Source organism: Helobdella robusta (genome assembly GCF_000326865.2).
Source record: "Helobdella robusta unplaced genomic scaffold HELROscaffold_14, whole genome shotgun sequence".
Lineage (NCBI taxonomy): Eukaryota > Metazoa > Annelida > Clitellata > Rhynchobdellida > Glossiphoniidae > Helobdella > Helobdella robusta.
The window spans coordinates 2127214-2146070 of record NW_008703782.1 but is presented as its reverse complement, the minus strand read 5'-3'; the positions used below and the strand labels follow the sequence as shown (position 1 = coordinate 2146070).

General features: G+C 28.8%; 5 protein-coding genes across 5 annotated transcripts; 2 read left to right on the top strand and 3 right to left on the bottom strand.

The window, feature by feature from the left end:
• Positions 1-3105: 3105 nt before the first annotated feature.
• Positions 3106-5143, bottom strand: HELRODRAFT_73990 (hypothetical protein; the record flags this gene model as incomplete). The annotated part of the gene is made up of 7 exons (XM_009014737.1): positions 3106-3232; positions 3406-3534; positions 3756-3845; positions 4050-4146; positions 4270-4351; positions 4713-4813; positions 5077-5143. 7 exons carry the CDS (start codon positions 5141-5143, stop codon positions 3106-3108), a joined length of 693 nt encoding a protein of 230 aa, XP_009012985.1.
• Positions 5144-5604: 461 nt separating this feature from the next.
• HELRODRAFT_74654 (hypothetical protein) lies at positions 5605-6418 on the top strand (the record flags this gene model as incomplete). The annotated part of the gene is made up of 2 exons (XM_009014736.1): positions 5605-5693; positions 5935-6418. The coding sequence occupies 2 exons, from the start codon at positions 5605-5607 to the stop codon at positions 6416-6418; spliced, it is 573 nt and encodes a 190-aa protein (XP_009012984.1).
• Positions 6419-6632: 214 nt separating this feature from the next.
• HELRODRAFT_186788 (hypothetical protein) lies at positions 6633-12807 on the bottom strand (the record flags this gene model as incomplete). Its single annotated transcript, XM_009014735.1, has 11 exons — positions 6633-7581; positions 8000-8143; positions 8432-8528; positions 8917-8986; positions 9174-9357; positions 9593-9812; positions 10037-10176; positions 10641-10821; positions 11335-11565; positions 11818-12038; positions 12568-12807. The coding sequence occupies 11 exons, from the start codon at positions 12805-12807 to the stop codon at positions 7219-7221; spliced, it is 2091 nt and encodes a 696-aa protein (XP_009012983.1). The 3' UTR covers positions 6633-7218.
• A 1277-nt stretch (positions 12808-14084) lies between these two features.
• HELRODRAFT_168882 (hypothetical protein) lies at positions 14085-14739 on the bottom strand (the record flags this gene model as incomplete). Its single annotated transcript, XM_009014734.1, has 3 exons — positions 14085-14182; positions 14295-14466; positions 14629-14739. The coding sequence occupies 3 exons, from the start codon at positions 14737-14739 to the stop codon at positions 14085-14087; spliced, it is 381 nt and encodes a 126-aa protein (XP_009012982.1).
• Positions 14740-15701: 962 nt separating this feature from the next.
• Positions 15702-17267, top strand: HELRODRAFT_74541 (hypothetical protein; the record flags this gene model as incomplete). The annotated part of the gene is made up of 4 exons (XM_009014733.1): positions 15702-15789; positions 16596-16705; positions 17000-17074; positions 17208-17267. The coding sequence occupies 4 exons, from the start codon at positions 15702-15704 to the stop codon at positions 17265-17267; spliced, it is 333 nt and encodes a 110-aa protein (XP_009012981.1).
• Positions 17268-18857: the final 1590 nt, after the last annotated feature.

Sequence of the window (18857 nt, the reverse complement as noted above, 5' to 3'; positions counted from 1 at the left end):
AGCTTTAGCCGCAAGTTGCATCTTTTTCCGGACTGCTTGAGGTATAGTTTCCATTGCCATTTTTATTGGATAAATTTTATTTTGAACAGGAGGAACATCAAACATCTTGTATTCATCTTCTTGATCTTCCTTTTCCTGGTCATCATCATCGGCATCATTTTCATACTGGCCTTCGTGAATGTCAATGTTTGAATCCGGCTCGATTATTTTCCCTACATTTTTTTTTACCGCGTCAATCAGTGCTGGTAATGGTTTAAATGTTTCTCGTTGACTGATTCTCTTAGAGAAAACCAATCCAGTCGAATGTAGGGTGTAGATTACAAGAAGAACCAACAACGAAGACAGGAGTATTATTGTTACAAGGCCTCTCTTCTCTAGTTCTATCACTATACCTGCAAAGCGAAATCTCATTGCGAATTAATTCTAGAAACTGTACAACTTTTTAATAAGTTTGTTAATCTTATTTAGAAATTTTCAAATTAAACTCTGCAAAATCCTTCCTATTCTTTCTTGAATAAATTCAAGCAACCAACATAACAATTTTGATGACAGAAGTTTACGCACAACGAAACAAATAAGCTAAACAGTTTTTTAAATATAAATTATTATTAAACTTCTGAAAATTACATACCAAACAAATCCACACTTAAAACTTAACTCAAAATAAATTAAAATTGCCACGTCTAAACATACGTTTTAGTACAAAACTCATTCTCATATATCAACAAATGAATTTTTACAACTACCTATTGAACAATAATTTATTCAACGATTAAGTTTTATACATGTGGCACTGCACAAACCGCTCTATAAATACAGGCTATTATTATGCTTGATTGTCTTTAAAGCCATTGTTTTACTGTATAAGAGTTACTGAATCAGTGCACTACATTATCATTATCATAAAATAATTAATTTCAATTTAAGTTAATTTTAGTTTTATTGGTTTAATGTTTAATAAAAATGTCGTATAAAACACTTATCAAAAAATGTTAATATATATGTTAATAAATGTTATAATATTAATTTTACTGCAACCTTCGGCCTTTTACCTTATTTTAATTATAACAAATTGGGTGTAAGCCTTTCGGCCCCCAAAAAAGTTTTGGAGTCGAATCGGAATCGGACCGAACGTATTGGAGTCGGATATGGAGTCGTATGGGTTCATCACCAAATTTTAGTTAATAAATCAATGAAAGAGAATTGATTTTGGTGTTTATAATTATTATATGTGTAAAATATTTATAAGTTTCTAAGTTGTAAATAAAAATAAAGGATTAAAAGGTCATGTTTAACGAAGATTTGAAGTTTTATTTAGGAATTTGAAGTATTTTCTAGCGACTACAAATTATGTTTTTGTCCACCTAGCGGTGAGTATAAGCAAAAATTAAAAGTTTATTTACATTTTATAACTGACCAACTGGTTTCCATATTTTGGTAACACATATTAAGAGGACATACAACTTTACATATATATAACATTGCATTACGTTACACTGTTTTTATTTGTCATCCGCAAAAACTGACTGCTTAGGTTGGAATTATCATTATATTGTGAATTTTGCAATAATTAATTATAAATAAAAATAACGAGCCTCAAACCTCGTGTGTGAAGTAAACAGTTTTCATATGTTTCCAATTGTTTTTTAGGTATTAAAATGATGTTAATTTAAGGTGAAATTAATTTAACGTTAAGCTGCAAGATGACAAACCTAAATATGTGATAAGAAACAATAGTAAAAAAACTAAATAACTTTTAAAAAGTGATGATTCGCCAGGTGTAACTTTTTCAATTCTTAACACCTGTGGTATTTATTTACCACCTTTTACCTATTAAATTTTGAACACAGTGATAGCAGGATAACAAATCACCTAATTGTAGGTCCCTTGGGTATGACGGTTTTTTTAAAGAAATAAAATTAGACAAAGTCTCAAGTTTGATGGAGTCTTTCCTAAGAAATAAAATTAGACAAAGTTTTAAGTTTGGTGGAGTATTTCCTAAAAAATAAAATTAGACAAAAGAAATCATAATATATCTATAACAATCTTGGGCGAGGTTAGTTTTATAAGAATTCGTGACAGCAGCCAAAAAATACTTATTGAAGCTACTAATAAATGTTGAAAATAGTTTCATTATGTGAACCAACGATTGAAATAAAACGAAACCTCTTAAAATATTGTCATTTGTAGTACAGCCTACAACCATCAGCTAGAAAAAAGAAACTAAAAACTAACGCAACGATATTTTAAACGTTTTCTTTACATTTCATACGAAAAAAAGTGCGTTATTTGGCCATGGGAATTATTGCATAAGTAATATTTTTAAAATTACCTATGGCAATGAAAAATCTTACATATATGTTGTAAATAAAAAACAAAAGACAATTAATACATTACATCAGGGGCAGGCAAACTACGACCCAAGAAGCTAATTTATGCGACCCGCCAAATAAAAAACCGTCAGCCAGACATTATGACCAAAAAAGGAGCCATAAATCTTAAAAAAAATTCTCCCCCGGGTCGAAAAAATTTGCTATCTTAAGTACATATGCGGCCCTTCAAAGGTAAAATCGTTCTCAATGCGGCCCTCACTGCTAAGTTTGCCCACCCCTGCATTACATAATAAAATTCAAAAAAAAAAAAAACAGAAAAATAATAATTAGAAGTAAAGATTGAGTTGTTAATAATTGCTGATAAAGACAGTTTTTATCAATCGATCTGGCTGGGAATCTGGCACGTTGTTTGTTATTGTCCAAATTTGATTATTGTAATTATTTATTATGAAATAAGTATAACAAAAAACCAATGGAAAAAATTGATGTACATAGTGAAATTCAAAAATTATCTAAACTATGTGCACGGTATGTTTGTTGTGAACCTCTGTTTAACCCACTATTAAGTCAAAAAACTAAAATACCTACAATAATGGCAATAGCAGCAATCAAAAGAATTAAGGAATTAATTGAAATTAACGATAAACCCCTATACAATAAATAAAAATGACAAAAATTGGAAAAACAAAAATGACAAAATGACAACAAAATATAAATAAATAAACAAAAGGATATAAATAATACAGAATGTTTCTTGATATGTCCACAAATTTCATAACTTCTTATTATTTATCATTCTTTGCCTTGATTTAGCTTCAGCTCTGTATGAGCAGTACTCAAACCAAAGGACATTCGGTATTGGAGTGAGGTCTCTAACCATGAAATATTCACTAATACACCTAAATTAGGGATAGATGAATTTTTTTCAATATATTTTTTATTTATTTATTTTGTTTGCAGGTTAAAATTAGAAAATTGAAAAATTAAATAAAATAATAATTCAGTAAAAATTAATCTTAATCTTAAAATTTAAAAACCAAATAAAGAATAACTCCACAATCTGCAGACTAACCATGAGGCAATGAGTGGAAAATAGTTAGAAAATATGAAATGGACATTGAGGAACCAAATGGAACCCATAACCGAGCCAGCAACAATACCCCATGTAACTTGATCAATTGTGTGGTATAGCAGGTAAACTCTGTAGTTCAGTGTATTTTATTTCTTTATTTCAATTCTTTCAAGTATTTCCCACAGGTATCAACAACAAACACACACGAATCAATGCATCCAACATATATAGGGTAGGGATTTTGTTGCATTCAAACCAGGTCATTACAACAGCAATCGTAATAATAATAATAATTATTATTATTAAAAATATCTAATTATTATTATTATTGTTATGCATGTTATAATAACCTGCTATAGCAAACGAGCAAGGCAGCAATTAGCACACCTATGCAGGATAGATGTTTCCAGATGATACCCGTTGGAGAATTGTGATGAACTCTGATGATAAATTTTATTTTAATAAAATTATTATTATTAATTTTTTTAACAAAATTTTATAATAATAAATAACTATATTATTACTACAACTGCTGCTACTATTACTTTTACTAATACTAAGACAAATAGCCAATAACTATTAATATTACTAATACTAAAATTGACAAAACTCAAAAATAATATTAACTATAATAAGGATATTACCTAATACAAAGAAATAGAACCATGTAAACTGCAAAGAACGACATAAACTGAGCATGGCTAGATGGCATTCCATACTCTGTGAAGATTACCGATCTGGCTGGAGAATAAATTACCATTTATGAAAAAATTATGATTATAAATAATTATGATTATATTAATTATGATAATGAAGAAAATAATAATAAAATTGTAATGTAATATTTGAAATAAATGAAATTACACATAGGTCTGTACTCTTGGATGATTGATTTTAATACAAAATTCAAGCCTTCATCTACAACCAATCCAATCAGAAAGAATATCTGAAGGAAAGAAATCCATATTAGAGAAGAAATAAAATATTACAAATTCTATTCCCAAAAACATAAAAAATATATTATAAAAATAGATAATCTAAAATTAGATTTAATTATACTATATCTATGATATTAATATCAAAAGTACTATGTCCTTATCTTATTTCTAACTTCTGGACTTAGCTCTTTCATAGTTCTTCAGCCCATAATATGTAAGTGTAAGTAAAAATAAATATGGATAACACAGAGCTCACAATTTTTTTCTTTTTATATATTACATATCTTGCCAATTAATAATTATATTATTTTAAATTGAAATTAAAAAATACTATTTTCTGAAAATTTTAAAAAAGAAAAGCAAGCAGACTGTATGTAAGTCTCTTCTGAAGGCAATCAATGTTCCACATGAGACCAGGATAAATATTGGCAGCAGGGAGCACCAGGCCAACCCCAGACCAACCAAATCACCTGATTTGATTTTTAAAATAAAATATTTTAAAATTGGAAACAAAATAATTATAATATAATTATTAACAAACATTTTTTACATAATACGAGTGGATAAATGTGGCATTTATGTGGCACAATTGCAAAATAATGCTTCGCTTTGTTACTCTTTTTATTAGCTTTAAACTAAAAAAGTTTAATTTAATTATAATTATATAATAAATTGATATTAAAATTTTTTTATTAAATAAAAAATTTGAAAATTTCTAACTCAATTACAATACCTTCAGGATATTCAACATGAGTTAATGAAATTGACTTCCATTTAATGTTTGGAGTGTCAATTGTCATTATTTTACGACGTTATTTAAACTATTATTTAATTTAATAAATTTAATAAAATAAAGTAAAAAATTCAACTTATCGAGCGCGACAAAAATAAACAACTGTTGGAAAAAGTAGAATCCACGTAAACTTGGAAATGGCTCATTTTTGTCGGGGGGGGGGTTTTTTCAAATAAATGCAAAATAATGAATGTCTCATGATAAAACTGCATAAAATAAATTGTTTAATGAATGCGTTTTGTATTTTTTTTTACTCAAATAGTAAATTTACAAGTAAAAGAATAATTTTTTTATCCGTCAAACCTGAGGATAAAATGTTGAGAAATAAAACGTAGACGAAGCAACGCTCGTGACAGTAAAAATTTCGACAGCAATTTTTTCAGCAACTGTTTACTGCACGTTATTAACAGCTTTAGAAATATTTCTCGGCAGATTGTTAGAATCAAATTAGTGATTAGTTAAATTATCATGGCGTCAAGAGTTGGTTCTCGACCCATGGGATCAGATGGCACTGATTTCTTGCACAGAGAAAGAATTGCTGGGCATTATCAATCCAGGTCACTTCAGTTTTTATTTTTTTAAATTTTTGTTCTTTTTTTAAATTATTATAATTTGCTATGTTGCACTTTTTGCAGTTGTTCAAAAAAGTTTTAACTGTCAGATTCAAACAACAATATTCTGACAATTTATCATATTTTTGTTTTCTGTTTTCTGCTATTTGCATTACTATCGACTGTTAAATTGATTAATACTTAATTTTATATTTATATATAAACAAAATTTAATCTTTAATCACAGTGCAACTAACAAAAGCAGATTCAAGTGGACAATCTACTTGCATTTTCTACTTGGTCTCTTGATGATCTTCCGACTGTCAGTTAGTTTTTTCGTTCTCCTCAATATAAGACCCCCAAGTTTCTTACAACGTATGCGCCTACCTCGAGCCTGGATGTGGGAATATGTCTGGCTAGTCAGCCTCATGGCTTCCATGTTTGGGTTGTTTTCTCTTCGCAAGAATCGTTTCGTTCTAATGCAACAGTTTGTTATAGGGTGGATCATTTTCGGACTCGGACCAGTTGCATATGCGATGGTAACACTTTTCGATGAATTGGTGAAATACTGGGAAACAAGGGAAACTACAAAACTTTTTCTCGGTTTTCCAATTGTTGTTTTGTGGAACATGTTCTTGGTTATTGCATTACAACTTCACCTATTTGGTCTATGGTTTGCTTGGAATTTACTAAGGGCATGGAAACCAAGGGGAGAGAAAAAGAAAAATTAACCATTTTTTATTGTTTTAGTTCTTAATATTTTAATACCATCGTTGCTTTTTTCCACATTTTAATGTGGTTAAAAATCTATTAAAAGTTCTTGCGTAGTGCGCTTGAATATTTTTGCATATTGTGTCATGAGATAACCAGTTACAGTATTGTATTAAAATTTGTTAAGTTGAAATTTTTAAGATATATTTGCAAGCCTTTCATCAATTAGAACTGTTTTGCTATGTTTGTTTACAATAATATTTATTGAATGCATATAAAATTATTCATGTATAAATGGAGTTTTGAATTAGGATAAAACGTTATTACAAAAAGTTACTTAACAAAAGAAATAAGAACTAGTTGTTCATAAAATGTTCAAAATTGAAATGAATGAAAATCTAAAATTGATCTACTGAGCTTGTCTTAATTCATACCCATATACATTTAAAACATGATCAACGTAATGAAATAATGGCTTTAAAAACACATTGAAGTAAGTTTAGAATGACATATTGTTTGTGAATAATTTTCATAAATGACTTTTACATTATTTAACACATCAAAAATATTGTTAACACACAAATAAATACATTCATATATTTAACATAAAAACATCTAAATTTGAACATGCACGGCATAAAAATTTCAAAATAAATTAAACATAAAAGACTGCAGAGGAACCGTTGACAAAAACAACACAATGTAGACATGAAGCCTGTCGTGGATACAACAACCAAATGCACCTCCTTACACATTAAAACCAACACTGTATGACAAAAAAAACAGCGACGCCAAACGAATCTTCATAACTACATCCTCGTCAGAGCGCGCCGACATCTTTGAATTTTAAGAATTCATTCGGGACTTGATTACTTTTATAAAGTACGGGGTCGCTTCTATATTCGATAGTTATCAACGGAGGTTCAGTCAAGTTGTACATCTTTGTAAACTTGTTTATACACTCTGACCTCTTGAACATGTGCGCGTCTAGTTCGTTGGAGAGGTTTGAAGTGTTCTGACACTGGGGACATTTAAATTTCTGTCTCGGAGTAACTTTGATCACCGGTTTTTTTGTTATAACAGCAACCATGAAGTTGAAAGCGATGTCCTCGCAGTTCATTTGCGCATCCACCCATTCCTTCATTCCAGCTGGCAGGTTGTGTGTGTACACTTGGTGGTAGTACTTTGTTTTTTGAGGGTGAGTGATAATTTTAGACTTTAGTAATCACATTTAACCACAAAATCATAATCATTCTTCAATTAGAATTCAAAAAAGAGAAATAAAATAGCTTAATAGAAAAGGCGTAGGCCTAGATAAAGAAGAAAAGAATAACGTACAAATCTTACTTGTGTTATAGAGATTGTTCAACGCAGTATAACGCAATAGTATTGTATAAATTTTGCAATATAATTGGCATATAAATATATATCAGTGGTGATGTTGCAGTGATTGGGTTAGGATGCAAAGAGATCCATGCATAGCACTTGTGACGTGTTAATTAGCGTATGTTTTACATATCTTAATCTTGTATGTTTGTCACTAATACATTTGGAAAATATTGAATAGATAATTATACCGAAGTTATGATGAGCGTATCTACCTTATGATAGAATGCAGCACCAGTGAGAACCATGGATATGGAGCTGGTCCATTCCGATTCGTACTTCCACATTTTCGTCCTGGCATCCCAATTGTGCAGTCTCGATGCAAACCCAACTATTCGGTCCGGATATTCGCACCACACCTGATTCGTCGGTTGGTAGTTTGGTCGGTCGATAGGTTAATTGGTTGGTTGGTCGGTCGGTTGGTTGATTGACTGGTTAGTTAGTTATTTGGTTGGTTTGCAAATGAATACACTTTATATTGACACAATTTTTTATGTTATAAAAAGTTATAACGGGTATATTCCGAATGTCTATCATTTAATTTTAATTGTAATCGACGGATTTTCTCGAAAATTTGTCAACATCTGCTACAAAAATATAATTTAATCTTAAAAATTTTACAAAAAATTGAAAACTGCACAACAAACCTCATAAGCGAATTGGATCTCATCAGCTGTAAGCATGTTGATGTCATCATCCAATGATAGCACTGCCTCAGTTTCAATGTCTGGATAGGGGTAGAATCTGGCAAGTATTTTAACAATTGAAATTTCGAGTAATTGAGATCTCAAATAATTAAGATTATAACTAGTCAAGATATTCAAGAAATCTAGATTCTGAGTTATTCAGATTTCGAAATTATGATCAACTAAAGTTTTAAAAAATCAAAATTTAGAGTAAAAAATTACTAAGAATTAGAAAATTTAATACTTCAAGTAACAGGATTTGGTTAATTCAAAAATTTTGTAATATATAAATATGATGAAAAAGCGTGAGTTTTACCAACAATGAAACAGATTTTAACGAATTTAATAAGATATTTTAAAGCAGCAAACAGAATGGCTATCAAGATTTTAAATAAGTTTGATGGTAAAACATATTGAAAGTGAAAGATTTCCAGACTCATTGTTACCTGTTACTTAGTATGTTTCGTTTTGTTCTAATAACTTTCAGGAGCTTATTAACTTTGGGCCAGGCACTGGCTGAATAAATTTTAAATATTATTAAATATAAATAAAAACAAACCAACATACCAAAAAATCAACCAACCAATTAATCGACCAACCAACCAATTAACCGACCAACCAAATAACCAACCAGCCAACCGACTGACCAACCAACCAACAAACCAACCAGCCAGCCAACCAACCAACCAACAGACTGACCAACCTGGTGGTGGACTCTTGACTTGATTGTTCCAGACAACGACAATCTTCAACAAACTGTCGACTTTGGCCAGTAGTTGAATGACTTCAAACAGGGAACCAACACGATCGTAAGTTAAGATGACTGCAGTGAAGCCAGATGTTTTGGGAACAGTCAGTGGTAAGGTGAACAGATTTTTTATCGGGACCTGAAACAATTATATGAATTATAAAAGCGATAAAACGAAAAAAAAATTTAGATCAAATTGTGAAGTTCATGAAACAACAGGTAGTAATAGTTAAAATATCGGCATTTGGATGGTGTAAAATAAAACTTTAAAAAAAAATAGGACAAAATCATCCTTCAAAACTCAATTGCTACTGTACTACTAGACAATTTCACAAACATCTATCTGGACAGAGACATAACAAACTCATCCAGACCTGAATTTCATTCCACATTTCATAGGTTCGAGCCCACTGTGGAAAAACCCGATCATTCAGAATATGGAAAGTGGTTAGCGCAATCTCTTCCATGGATTTCAAATATTTTTTATAGTAGAACATCCCTTGCACTCTCATCTGGATCACTTTGTGCCTGTTGATGGCTTTCAAGTGGTTTAGTATAGATGGTAGGTCGGCTTCATCTAACGTTATCAGAGCTCTGCATGTGTGTGTGTGCGTGTGGATACGTGTGTGTGCGTGTGGATAGGATACGTGTGTATGTGTGTGAATACGTGCTTTTGTGTGTTAATAGTTTGTGTGTGTGTGTGTGTGTGTGTGGGTGTGTGTGGTCATTAAAACCTTTTACGTTATGTGCGACTGTGTGAATACGTGTGTGTTAGTGTGAATCGTTTACGTGTGTGTGTGTCTTCTAGTCATTAAAACCTTTTCCATTCAAGGACTTCAGAGAATGGCAGGACGTAGGAATCCGCCACGACTACTGGAATGCTTCCATGCATCAAGCAATCCAGTAACTCCATCTGTCCGAGTCTGTTTGATCGTACAACCAAGCAGAAATCAGAATACTGTAAGTTAAAGTGCGTGTGTGTATGTGATGTGTGTGTATGTGTGTGTGGTGTGTGTATATGATGCGTGTGAAGTGTTTTGTGTACTTGTAAGTTTGTTTAAAATTGTATGCCTGTATGTAACTGTCACAAATCTTCTCTCATTCTTATACAATCAATCAATCTTCGTTTTGCGTCCAGAGACCCGGTTTCCCGAGGTAGGACTCATTCTTATACACATATCAATAAATTTTCATCACATAATTATCCTCATTAGAAATATTTAGCATCACACACAAAAACTAACTTCAAATAAACCAAACTTCTCAAAATATTTCTAAAAGATTTTTCAAATTTTTCATAAAATACACGTTTTCAAAGAAAAAAAAAACCAACAAAAATTTTAAAAAATTTCAAACGACCGAAAATCGTAAAAACAAAAAAAATCAAACACAAAACTAAAAAACAACTAAACGAAGCCAGACCTTCAAAACATCTGGATAGACATACTCCACCCTGCCATCATTGTAATCACACCTCTTACTATAATTAACACCACTACATGCATCAAGCAAGAGAAATCTACCACCATGTTGAACTCCATTCAAAACTTCCATATAATCACGGTGCAGGTGTACCTGAGATGATGTCAGGAGCCAGCGTCGCCTGTGTAATTGATTTTTAATTAATTAATTAATTAATCTTTTTATTTAAATGAAAGAAAGGATCATTCTATTGTATTTATATTAAATATTATATTAAATATTATATTATTTAATTAATTAACCTTTTTATTTAAATGAAAAAAAAATCATTCTATTTTAGTTATATTATATATTATATTAAATATTATATTATTTAATTAATCTTTTTATTTAAATGAAAGAAAAAATCATTCTATTGTATTTATATTATATTAAATATTATATTATTTAATTAATTAATCTTTTTATTAAATGAAAGAAAAAATCATTCTATTGTATTTATATTTATATTATGTAATATTAAATATTTATTATTAAATATTATATTATAATTATTTATTATAAAAGTTATAAACATTATATGGAAAGTTAATGGAGTAAACAGATAAGATAGTTCATGTGATGAAGATTGAAATATATATATATAAATAAATTAAAATATGAAGAACATGCACACACACACAGACACACACACCTTTCTGAACTTTCCATTAACAAATCATTATGTAACTCATCATCAGTAGCTCTAGCAGTATGGAAATTAAACACAGGAATTGAAATGTCATAAGTTTTTCTGTAACTCCACGTCGAGAAGCCCCCACCAGCCACCAGCGCCATACCCCGTCTAATCTCTAGAGATGTGAAAAAGTCAGGGTATTTCCCCGGTAACATGTTGAACAGGAGGTGGTTGGCCCCTTTGTTCCAACTGAAAAAATTGAAACCAAAAATATATATCTGGCAGGTTTTTTTTTAAATAATTTATTTTTTTCGATCATATTATACATTACACACTACATTCTATAATGACACTCAAAAATTATTTTAACTAAATGAATAAAAAAAAATAAAATATAAATAAATAAAATAATAAAAAAATGGAATAAAACAAATAAATAAACAAATTAATTAATTAACAAACAATATAATAAACAAATAGATGAACAAAATTGACAATTACAATGGCAGATGCTCCAGAACCGAAGCAATTAAGTTGGAATCCACATATTCCTGATTGAGCAGGTCAATCTGAGGTACTAGAAGGCACGCCTCTGAGGCATTGTTTGTGTAATACGGACTGTTTTCCAATGCGTGTATCAGTCGTTTGAACTGCTTGGAGGTGAATAGTTTTATCTGGCTTCCATCTTTTGCGTAGTATTTGTAATCTTTGTATATGTATACCTGTAGAAGTGTTAGTGGAAAGTAATTTCAGGTAAAAAATTTGATAGATTGAATGAATGAGAGAAAGAATAAATGGATTAATGAGAAAATGAGAGGAAGAATAAATGGGTGAAAAGAAATCAATCAAACAAACAATCAATTATACTATTTTACACATCTAATAAAATTAATAAAAAATTATTAATAGAAATGCTAATTTATTTGAAAAAATTTAACAATTTGTTCTGTGATAATATGGTCAGGTTTGAGATCTCCAATAATTGGTTAATTTTATTGTCCAGGGTAATAGATTTATAGTACTAGTTTTAAAATTTACTCCATGACGAATTTACTTTAAAATTTATCAACATATGAATATTTACAACCATATCCCCATTAAATTTATACAAAAACGTTGACTTTTTTGTCAGAGCTACTATAACCTATCCTACATAATCAACCCTGACCACAAATTAAGGGAACATCTATCTAGCACCCAGGGCTACTAATCCCTAACCTAACTTTGTCAACCATATCGTCCCATACCTACCTTGATAAGCCTGTTGTCACTAGTTCCACATCTATAAACATCGAAACATGTATGAAAAGTGCATGATTTGTCAGTATCTTCTTTCGATTTTGTGCTCTCATCCTCATTCACGACGACATGAACAATTAAGGATGACTCCTCAGCATTACTTTTTAAATAATTTTTAAAAAAATAACTGGACACAAAGTAGATGATGACCACAGAGAAGAGGATGAGGTATAAAATGTTAGTAGTGACCATCAAATTACGTTTTTGATTTGTTGGCTTTTTGTTATTAGACATCTTAACACGCCTCTAACTTTTAGCGCTAACCAAGTATTATTGGTTAATTTATTAATAATTAATTATTTAACAAAATTATTTTCATTTTTTTCAATAAAATATTTTAAAATCAATTAAAATATTTATTATTTAGTCTAGCGATGTAATGAAAAAAAATTTCAGGTTGTTAAAAACACGAAACAAATTTAATTAAAATTTAAAATTGCTAACAAAAAGCTTGTTTATTTATTATGTTATAAAATCGAATACACAAACATTAAGCTAGCAACATTATATCATCAAGAAATAGTGGAGAGCCAAATTAATTATGAAAATGTATCCTGTTAACCAATCCACTCAACCAAGCAATAAATTTCTTAAATCTCATTTTGCAATGTTCAACTGCGCTCAATAAATTTTAAAAAATGATAGTTTTTGAGATCTGTTGTTAAGTTCGCAAGTGATGAAAAAGAAGTCAGACATAGAGTTCCAGAAAAAAGGGCCAGAATAAACAAACGCAGATTTAGCTAATGAGTGTTTAATAGGGGATTGGCAGACGACATAGAAAAATGGTGTGTATCAAATCTCCAGCTGTTGAGTGATGCTGTAGAGGAAAAAAATGTGATGTGAAATTGTCAGAAAGGCATCGAACACCAATGGGCGATGTTGTTGATCGTGTCTAACCTCTAATGGGAGTTATGAAAAAGATGGAACGATAAGACGACCATAAATAGGAGCCTTTAAGCTTTCATTTAACTTTTATATATGATAGTTACTTGGAAAATAGCCTCTAAATTGTAGAATAATTTATATAGAGAGTAGTACATTAGCGTGCAAATTTTAATAACCATCCTATATTTTATAGGTAGCCAGTGTAAGAGAACAAGATATGAAAATTTATTTAAATCTATCCGGTTTATACAAGTTCCACATAAAGTGAAATGAAATTTTATTAAACAAAAGCACATGAAACAATATGAAAACATTAAGTCTCTAACAAAAATTAGATGTGACTATTTATTATGAATAGGAATAATATATATAGGTAAAACAATGAAATATAAAGAAACAAGCAAATAAGGTGACTGCCCTGAATGATAAAATCCTGAATTAACATTTCTTCTACAGACTTAGCACAAAACATATTAGCATATAGAAGAGACAATAAAAAAATAGAAATGATAACTGAAATGAAAACATTTATAAACTGGAATGTTTCAACTGCTGTAATGCCCAATTAACAAGACTAAATACAATTAATAGCCAGTATTGAGGAGATAGTCTCTAATCACTTCTACTTGCTTTCTACAATTCCCTGGCTGCTGAATGTCAGAATAAGTTCCTATTATCAAACCTAAGAAAAACAATTTAAATTTATATATTTTTATTAGTTGTTAAATATTAATGTTACTAAAAGATATAATTCTAAATTGATGAAAAAATATCCATAGACAAATAAATCTTACATCTATTGGACTTAGCAATAGAAACCCCAGAGGAACCTTTTCTTCCTTGGATTTGAGAATTATCTGCTTGCAGACAAAAATATTTAGTTCCCCCAACATTAATTCCATTTGCTCGGATGTCTGCCGGGTCAGAAAAGGCATTCATTATGGACTTTATATCAACCGGTGTCACCTATTTATTGAAAATATCAAATTTTTTAACTTTTAAATTTTCAAGTTTAATTTTAAGCCAGTTGGATCGGATTGCAAAATTGATAATACGAACATTTTATACAAATAAGACGGAAAATCACAAATTTCTGACGGACGAAGTGAAAACAAATACAAAACTCACATTGAATCCGGAACTTTGGCTCCAGACAGCGGCATCTTCGACTCCACAGATGGCAGCTTTTTCGACACATCCACTTTGAATGAGTCTATCGCGGTAAGAGTCCCAAGACATTTAGGCAAATTAGTGAAAAATGAAACCAAAGAACAGACTGATCAATATTTTTGAGAAATGACAATAAAACAGCAGCAATTATCGCCACAATGCCGGTGCCGAGAATGCAAAAATCTTCAAAAGAATTGAAATAGGGTTGTGCGTTGTATTTGTCAAATCGCGTTTTCTTCTTTTGTAAACGGTTGTAAAAACTCTTAGGCAATTTTAAAATAAAAAATAATTGATTAAATGTTGTTTTAAAAATTTATTTTCAAATGTTTAGCAAATAAAACATATATTGTAGCTGAAACTTTCAAACGAGGACTTGATCAAATGGAATGTGAAGGGTTGAACTCTGCATTTTCATGGATGCAATTCACTTTTAGTTAAATTAAAAATGTCTAAATATTTTATTTTTATAGAGAATTAAATTTAATTCTTATTCTTAGTACATTAAGTCGAAATTTCATAAGTTTTCTTATTAATTAAATAATTTCAAGTTCAAGTTAAGTTAGTCAGTAAAGTCAAGACTCAAGTTAGTGAGTTTTATTATTATTTGTAATTTTATATTATTATTTATAATAATAATAATATTATTATTATTAATATTATAGAGTTAGTTTCAGTTCAATGTTAGTCAGTTACCTGTTACAATACTGATACAGTTAGTATTAAATTAGTTATTAGCTGTTTTAGTTAGATCTGATTTTATTCTTTTAAAAATTAGTCAGTTACCTAAGTTATATTTGTTACTTAGGTTGGTCAAAGAAAGTTATTTGATTTCTGATTTTACATAAATACAAATACTTTGCAGAATGAAGGAAAACTTAAATTTATATTAATTTTTATTTATATTTTTTTAATTTCATAATTAATTTATTTCACTGATAATAAAAATAAAATTAGTTATATAAAATTAATTAGATAATTTTGAAATTTTCTTATTTTTCACTTTTAAAAAGTCAGTTACTTGTAAAAGAAAAATGTCATTATACTTTGATGAGCATGACTGTGAACCATTACAAGATGGACAGGCACCCAATCACATGCTTCATCTGGCCAGGTTGGTTTGTTCAATTAATTTATTCATTGTGTCGTTTATAAAATATGAATTTTGTTTAAAATTTGAATTAGTTTATTAAACAAATACTTTTAATTTAATCACATAATCAAACTTTAAATTAGTTATAATTAGCACATAGAAATACAAATTGATTATAAATTTATTTATTTTAAGAATTTGTTATTAACTTTATATTATTTTAGACTTTTGCTAGATGGGGGATATGGAAATTCTATGGGATTCCAGTTTAATCAGTTGGCTCTTATTGGCAAAAATTTGAGAATTTGAAATATTACAAATCCAACTGTTTTTTCAACACATACTTAAATTTCTTTTTAATTTTAATTTTTTATTTTCAATTTTATGTTTTATTTTCAATGTTATATTTTTGTTTAGGGTGTTTGCTGATTCAAAGCCTGCCCCACCTGCTTCTAAAAAAGCCATAAGTAAATTGAAAAAGTTAAAGCCATCTGATTTACCTGAAAGTTGAAAATTTCTTTTAAATTAATTTTTCAACAATTAAAAATGATTAAATTTTAATATTTTATTGTGTAATATTCTTTAAATGATATCTCTTTGGGACACTTCTTATTCCAAATTTTCAAATTTCTTCAGAATTAATACTGTTATTAATTGGAAAAATTTAAATTTATCTCTGAAATATTTTAGTCTCTAAAAATTTCATTTTTTTAAAATGTCTACTCACATCTTTTAGTTTAAAAATTATCATTAAAAATATTAAAAATAAAAAATAACAGGAATTAAAATTTGTATTGCATATTTTAGTTAATAATTAACTAATTGATATCACCAGATGCCAAATGTCCAATCTGTTTAGCCGAACATGATGAGAGAAATAAAATTCTGGAATTCCCATGCCATCATCACTTTCATTCCAAATGCATTACTCCATGGCTTGAAAAAGTAGTAGACATTCATTTTTTCATGTATTTTTTTAATTTTTTAAAATTATATTTTCTCAATTGACATGATTTCTTTATTGTAGTTGTGGCTAATCTTTTAAAATAATTCAGCTCAGCATTGACATATTGCATAAAATTGTTAATAATAATTGTGCATTCTTTGTCTGAATTTTAAACGTTTCGTTAGTATATATACAAACTGTTGAATAAAAATATAATAAAAATATAAAAACTAGTTTTAGAATTCAATTTGAACATTTTTTAGTTAGCTTTTGAAATGAATTCTACTAAACAGACAAATTCTTGCCCACTGTGTCGACATGAACTGCCAACTGATGACAAAGATTATGAAGAATTTAAAAGGCAAAAGGTGAAAAATATCATTATTCATGTTTTTATTTCCTAATAATTAATAATTTTTAAATTTATTTTGTTTTAATTATAATAATATATGTTTCATCTAAATTTTTAAAACATCTTGATGGCTATAATTTTTTTCCTAGGCTAGGGAGAAGCAAAGAAAGTTTGAACTTGAAACTCTACATGATTCTATGTTTAGCTGATTGAAAAAAATTATCATTTTTTTAAATCTTTTTTTCTATATGTTTTTTTGTTTTTTTTTTGTACAAAATATTCATAAAACATTTTCTTCATTAGTTAGTGCTTACTTCAATTTTTTTTCAAAACGTGAGTGTAAAATGTAATTGTTTTTCAATGAAATTAAAAATAGTGTCATATCAACTCAAATCGTTTATTGCACCCAAGTGTATAATCATTAATTGGGTTTAAAGTGTAACTTTGTGTTGAAAATAGAATGAGACAAAATGATTCAAAATTCAAGTGCGTACTTGTGTCGAAGATAAAAAAACTTTTCAAGCTAGTTAGGTTTTTATACTTTTGTCAAGTTAATGACATAATTAATGACTATTTGGATGAGGTGGTTTACTAGTTTTTAATATTTACAAGTGTTTACGTTGATAAACACAAAATTAAAAAAGATTCTTGAGTATAAATTTTAAACTAGAACAAAAATTTCTTAATTAAAAGATAAAAAATCATTACAAATTCAATAACTCATACTGTAGCATCACCAGCATTATAAATGATCAACGTAAAAACCATAGTCATTGTACTGTCATGTGCTCTTCCTTTGATGCTTTCTGGTGCTGAGGTTATTGGCATATTTACGTTTATAAAATACGTCTATTTTATAACTTAATTTAATAATTTTAATTATTAATTACAATCTTTAAGTTATATCATATTATATCAAATTTTTCAATAATTCAGCGTTACGTAAATTTCTATTTCACCTGATTAAAAGGTAAATTTTTAAAAAATTGCAAGCTCTTTAAAATTTAAAAGGATCTATTTTTTATTCACGCTTAATTTAATTTTAGAAAGGTTAATATTTGTTTGTAAAGGCTTCGGCAAAGTTTCATTTCTTCATCAACATTATTTAACTTCTAACTCTAACATCTAACTATTAACTTCTAGCTATTAACATCTAACTTTTTTAACTTCTAACAATTTCTCATCAATTACAAAACCAACCTTTAAGTTAAAACTTTTAAGTCTTAACAACCAACAGCATCCAATGGACCAACGGAATTGATGGCCATTTAACAAACACTTAATATGATTACTTACTGCATTTCATTAGTAACTAATCTTATCATTAGATAAATAAGTTAAATTAGTAAGAGAGGAGATTAATTAGTTTTTTAGTTTTCAGTGCTTCTCTTCTTTGACCTTTGGCAGTCTTTCTCTTTGTCTGTTTGTTGTTAGTTCCGCTGCTAGAACATTGCCAAGTAAAGGGCCTATCCCATCATGCTTATTAATTAATCTAAAACTTATATGACAAATAAATAAGTAAAATATGATAAGTTATCTCACACAAAAAATTCTTTAATTTATTTATTATCTATTCCCTTTCTTTCTCAAGACAGACTTTTTAAATTATAAATCTCATTATAATCTTATCTAAAAGTTTCAACACCTCCTGTTAGATAGAAACTGTCAATCAAGTCAAGATAATTGTAATAAAACTCATATATACTGTATATATAATTTATATATACATTTAAATATAATATACATTTAAAAACAGTGAACACTCTTTGGAGTTAATTTATTGATTAAATTTTTTTATT